General features: G+C 50.2%; 1 protein-coding gene across 1 annotated transcript; it reads left to right on the plus strand.

Moving 5' to 3' along the window:
- The first annotated feature begins 934 nt into the window (after nucleotides 1-934).
- On the plus strand, nucleotides 935-3,268 carry PSMB6 (proteasome 20S subunit beta 6). Its single transcript, XM_017865951.1, is given in 7 exon segments — nucleotides 935-1,070; nucleotides 1,502-1,539; nucleotides 1,541-1,567; nucleotides 2,206-2,337; nucleotides 2,450-2,579; nucleotides 2,776-2,920; nucleotides 3,047-3,268. Coding segments are annotated over 7 exon segments (717 nt in total). The 5' UTR covers nucleotides 935-968; the 3' UTR covers nucleotides 3,190-3,268.
- Nucleotides 3,269-6,006: the final 2,738 nt, after the last annotated feature.

The raw sequence follows: 6,006 nt of genomic DNA on the forward strand, positions 1-6,006 counted from the left end.
GTCTCAAAAAAAAAAAAAAAAAAAAAGAAAAAAAAAACAGAAAAGGAAGAAAAAAAAAAAAGAAAAGAAAAGAAAAAGAAAACCACAAGGTACCACTTCACACCCACTAGAATGGCTATAACTAAAATAATGCACAATAACAAGTGTTGGTGAGGATGTGGAGAAATTGGAACCCTCATACATGGCTTGTAGGGATGTAAAATGGTGCAGTTTCTGTGGAAAACAGCTTGTCGGTTGCTCAAAATGTTAAACATACAGTTATAGAACCCATAAATTCCTCTGCCAGCATATACTCCTAAGAATATAACTAAAAGAAATGAAAACATGGTGTGGTCACTTTAACCCAAAGACTCTTAGGTTTATTTTGTGGGCCTTTTGGCCTGCAGCTCCATAAGATCGGCAGGGCGCAAGCCACTAGGACGGTTTTTTGTTTTGTTTTTGTTTTTGTTTTTTTGAGACAGAGTCTTGCTCTGTCGCTCAGGCTGGAGACAGTGCCGTGATCTCGGCTCACTGCATCCTCCGCCTCCTGGGCTCAAGAGATTCTCCTGCCTCAGCCTCCCCAGTAGCTGGAATTACAGGCGCGCCCCACCACACCCGGCTAATTGTTGTATGTTTTAGTAGAGACGGAGTTTAACCATGTTGGCCAGGCTGGTCTTGAACTCCTAACCTCATGATCCGCCCGCCTCGGCCTCCCAAAGTGCTGCGATTACAGGTGTGAGATACCGAGCCCGGCCAGGACTTTTTTTTTTTTTTTTTTTTTTTTGACTTTCTTGTGTTTGTTGCTTGCCACGCTGCCATCAAGTGCTCACTGTCGCAAAAGAACCGTCCCCATGCATTACTGTACTTTTCTTTTCCCTTCTGCCGTCAACCTCGTAGTAGCTTCACTCCCAGAAGGCCTCAAAGCGCGACCGAAGAGCGTGACAGAGCGCTTTACGACAGTTGCTTTGAGGCAGTACCGGAGGAGAAATATGGCGGCCACCCTACTAGCTGCTCGGGGAGCCGGGCCGGCACCGGCTTGGGGGCCGGAGGCCTTCACCCCAGACTGGGAAAGCCGAGAAGTCTCCACTGGGGTGAGGAAGGACTCAGGGTTCATAGGATGTGCACAAGGCCTGACGCGATGGGAAGATAAAGCCTGAGTGGGGTTGAGAGATCTGGCAGGGGCGGAGGGGAGGTAGAATGTGTTGTACTCCAGGAATGGGGTGAGGCACTCCTAGGATGGTGGAGTGGTGCGGTAGCTTCGTAGTATAAGGTAGAGGGTGGGCTGAAATGTGTAATTCTGGAATCCTGCGAGGCTAGTGAAGATCCTGGGCTTAAGTCCGGGATGAGTCTTTTGGGATTTGAGGGTTGGCATTCTGGTATTCTGCGGGGTACTGAGGCCCCTGTAAGATTTGAAAATGGTTCAGCGACGCACAGATTTTGTATTTTGGGAACTAGGTAGAGAGACCATTGAGGTTTGTGTATGCTGGAGAATGTGGACTCACTCCTTTTTCCCTTTTCCCAGACTACTATTATGGCCGTGCAATTTGACGGGGCGTGGTTCTGGGGCAGACTCCAGAACAACCACTGGGTGAGCTCAGGACAGATTTGTGAAAGGTCTTCCCATCTTCCTTTTCCTTTCCTGCCTGCCAGCCCACCCTAATCCTCCACAGACCACTGTGGGAAGAGAGGTTTCTTCTCTCTCTGGAGATTAAGATTTGTCCCAGCTTTTATTACTTTAAGTTCCCCTCACTCTTTAGGGGAATCCTTACGAAAGTCTGTTCTCCAGTCTGCTTCAGTTTGGATGAGAATAAGCAATGCTGGAGGCCAGGCACGGTGGCTCACCCCTGTATTCCCAGCACTTTGGGAGGCCGAGACGGGTGGATCACCTGAGGTCAGGAGTTCAAGACCAGCCTGGCCAACATGGCGAAACCCCGTCTCTACTAAAAAATACAAAAATTAGCCGGGCATGGCGGCTCACGCCTGCAGTCCCAGCTACTTGGGAGGCTAAGGCTAGAGAATTGCTTGGACCCAGGAGGCAGAGGCTGCAGTGAGCAGAGATCGTATCACTGCACTCCAGCCTGGGCAACAGAGTGAGACTCCATCTCAAAGAAAGAAAAACAGGCAATACTGGACATCCTATCCCTGAGCCCTAAGAGAGTGGGTAGTGATGGGAATGGAGGTGGAAGACAGGTGGGCTCCTTTCCTCACTATTCTGCTATCCTGCAGGTCCTACATCGCCAATCGAGTGACTGACAAGCTGACTCCTATTCACGACCACATTTTCTGCTGTCGCTCAGGCTCAGCTGCTGATACCCAGGCAGTAGCTGATGCTGTCACTTACCAGCTTGGTTTCCACAGGTGCTTGTGGGCAGGGGAGGGGCAAGTATCTGAAGGGAGTTGGAAGCTGAGGAGCTAAATGGCCTGACTTCTAGGTCCTGAAACTTTCTCTGTGACTTCTCTGACCCTCTAGCATTGAACTGAATGAGCCTCCACTGGTCCACACAGCAGCCAGCCTCTTTAAGGAGATGTGTTACCGATACCGAGAAGACCTGATGGCGGGAATCATCATCGCAGGCTGGGACCCTCAAGAAGGAGGGCAGGTCAGATCCCCACCCCCGACCAGAGCACACTTGAGCCAGGCCTTTTCTCCTCTCCCCAACCATTTTATTTTTCTTTCCAGTCTCTACCTCACTTATTCTTACTATTAACGTTCCTCAGACCAATAGAATGGACAGGTGAACGTACATGTATTGGAGGGAGGATATGACTGGTAACTCTTCTCCTTCTATCTGGCAGGTGTACTCAGTGCCTATGGGGGGTATGATGGTAAGGCAGTCCTTTGCCATTGGAGGCTCTGGGAGCTCCTACATCTATGGCTATGTGGATGCTACCTACCGGGAAGGCATGACCAAGGAGGAGTGTCTACAATTCACTGCCAATGGTGAGAGCTTAGGCTCCTGGGCCTGTGAGCTTCAACCCCAACTACCCAAGCTAGGCCAACGTTCCTCATTCCTTGCAGTGATCCCAGCATCTGACTCTGAACCCAGCTTTCTCCTTTTATCCACAGCTCTCGCTTTGGCCATGGAGCGGGATGGCTCCAGTGGAGGAGTGATCCGCCTGGCAGCCATTGCAGAGTCAGGGGTAGAGCGGCAAGTACTTTTGGGAGACCAGATACCCAAATTCGCCATTGCCACTTTACCGCCCCCCTGAATCCTGGGATTCTAGTATGCAATAAGAGATACCCCGTACTGATGCAAAATTTAATAAAGTTTGTCACAGAGAATCTTTATACTTTGGGGTTCTTTTTTTTTTGACTTCAAGCTTGAATTTGGCCCATTCCTATTTGTATAAACCATTGCACTGAACTCAGAGCGAGTTGGAGAGGAAATGAAAGGAGTTTATGAATGCTTGATTCCCCAATAAGCTTTTACATGGGTGGTTTTCAAACCTCTTCTCCAAACCACCTTCCCCAAACTTTATTTCTCCCACCATATTCAGGTCCTTGAACCACTGGATTGTGGTTGGTGTTGGGGTACCAGCAACACCCGCTCCCTGTTCAACCCCAAGGTGAAACTCAGAATTCTGACTAAAACTGGAGTCACCTTCCTCAGCCTGCCTCCTGCCAGTCGCCATGGGTGACTACTGCTCCTAAGTCCACAAAGTGCAGCTTCCTCCAGCCCAGCCTCATGGTCCCCTCTCTCCACACTGAACCTCTATCACCTCACCTTGTGATCAGCGGGAGCACTGTGACTTCCTTGGCTTTTGGGAGAAAGGTGGGCCTTGTTTGCAAATGGAATTCAGGATGACTGTTGAGTGGGAGAACACAGCCACCAGGAGTGCTTTTGGCCAGCTCTGGAAGCCACCATTCCCATGGTGGGGGGTGTGATCAGCCCCTTGGATGAGAGGCTGAAAATGAACTCTGGCCCCTCCGAAGCTGGCCCCATTCAAGCCAGGGACATAAAGGAGCCTGATAGCTGGGACTACGGGTATGTGCCACCTCACCTCAGGCCTAATTTTATTATGTATTTTTTAGAGACAGAGTCTCACTCTGTCACCCAGGCAGCAGTGTCACTGTCATAGCTCACTGTAACCTCAAACTCCTGGGCTTAAGTGATTCTCCTGCCTCAGCCTACCAATGTGCTGGGATTACAGGCATGAGCCACTGTGTCTAGCCTTTTTTTTTTTTTTTTTTTGAGACGGAGTTTTGCTCTGTTGCTCTGTTGCCCAGGCTGGAGTGCAGTGGCCTGGTCTCAGTTCACTACAACCTCTGCCACCTGGTTTCCAGCAATTCTCCTGTCTCGGCCTCCCAAGTAGGTGGGATTACAGGCGCGTGCCACCGTACCCAGCTAGTTTTTGTATTTTTAGCAGAGATGGGATTTCACCATGTTGCCCAGGCTGGTCTGGAACTTCTGACCTTGTGATCTACCTGCCTCGGCCTCCCAAAGTGCTGGGATTACAGGCGTGAGCCACCACAGCTGGCCTTTTTTTTTTTTTTTTTTTGAGACGGGGTTTCATTCTTATTGCCCAGACTGGAATGCAATGGCGTGATCTCAGCTCACCACAACCTGCACATCCCGGGTTCAAGTGATTCTCCTGTCTCAGCCTCCTAAGTAGCTGGGATTACAGGCATGCACCACCATGCCCAGCTAATTTTGTATTTTTAGTAGAGACGGAGTTTCTCCACGTTGGTCAGGCTGGTCTCAAACTCCCAACCTCAGGTGATCCACCCGCCTCAGCCTTGCAATTTTTTTTTTTAAGACGGAGTCTGGGCCGGGCGCGGTGGCTCAAGCCTGTAATCCCAGCGCTTTGGGAGGCCGAGACGGGCGGATCACGAGGTCAGGAGATCAAAACCATCCTGGCTAACCCGGTGAAACCCCGTCTCTACTAAAAAATACAAAAAAACCAGCCGGGCGAGGTGGCGTGCGCCTGTAGTCCCAGCTACTGGGGAGGCTGAGGCAGGAGAATGGCGGAAACCCGGGAGGCGGAGCTTGCAGTGAGCCAAGATCTGGCCACTATACTCTAGCCTAGGCAACAGAGCGAGACTCCATCTCAAAAAAAAAATAAAAATAAAAAAAAGACGGAGTCTGACTCTGTCCCCCAGGCTGGAGTGCAGTGGTGCGATCTCAACTCACTGCAACCTCTACCTCCTGGGTTCAAGCGATTCTCCTGCCTCAGCCTCCTGAGTAGCTGGGATTACAGGCGTCCACCACCACGCCTGGCTAATTTTTTTGTATTTTTAATAGAGACGGGGTTTCACCATGTTGGCCAGGCTGGTCTCGAACTCCTGCCTGGGCCTCCCAAAGTGTTGGGATTATGGGTGTGAGCCACCGCACCCGGCCTAAAATTCATTTTTTAGAGCAGTTTTAGGTTCACAGCAAAATGGAGTAGAAAATACAGGTATTTCCCATGTGCTCCTCTCCCCACGTGGGCAGCCTCCCTCACTGTCAACATTCTGCACCAGAGATGGCCATTTGTTGGAACTAGTAAACCTACGCTGACACATGACTCCCCAATTTCCACGTGGCTGCTACTCATTCAGCTCTCAGCTCAAATGTCACCTCATCAGAAAGGCCTTTCCCGACCACCTGAAACTGAAGAACCACCACCCCCAGTCCCACTCTCACATGACCCTGTTTCATTTTCTTCACAGCAGCACACATCACTGTCTTGGGTTCTTAGTTGTTTACCTGTGTATGATTGTCTCCCTCCCTCTACTAGAAAGTCAGCTCAGTGAGAAGAGAGAATTCTTTCTTCCTGGTTTATTGATATCTCCTCCATGCCTGGCAGGGGTAGATACTCAGCATTTACCGAATGAATATGCTTTCTCATCCCATCTGCCATCCTGCCCAGCCCCCAGCCACCCCAGACTGTCTTCAGCACACTCAACTCTGAAGCTTGATGTCAGCCAATTCTTACTTTCCCACTTGTCACACCTGGGCTCTGCATGAGATGAGCTGCCTCATATTCATCATTCCTGTGTCTCACTCCCACCATAGGTAACACTTCCCATCTCAGCCCCATAACCCA

The sequence above is a fragment of the Rhinopithecus bieti genome, unplaced genomic scaffold (assembly GCF_001698545.2).
Source record: "Rhinopithecus bieti isolate Rb0 unplaced genomic scaffold, ASM169854v2 scaffold_81659, whole genome shotgun sequence".
NCBI classification, from domain to species: domain Eukaryota; kingdom Metazoa; phylum Chordata; class Mammalia; order Primates; family Cercopithecidae; genus Rhinopithecus; species Rhinopithecus bieti.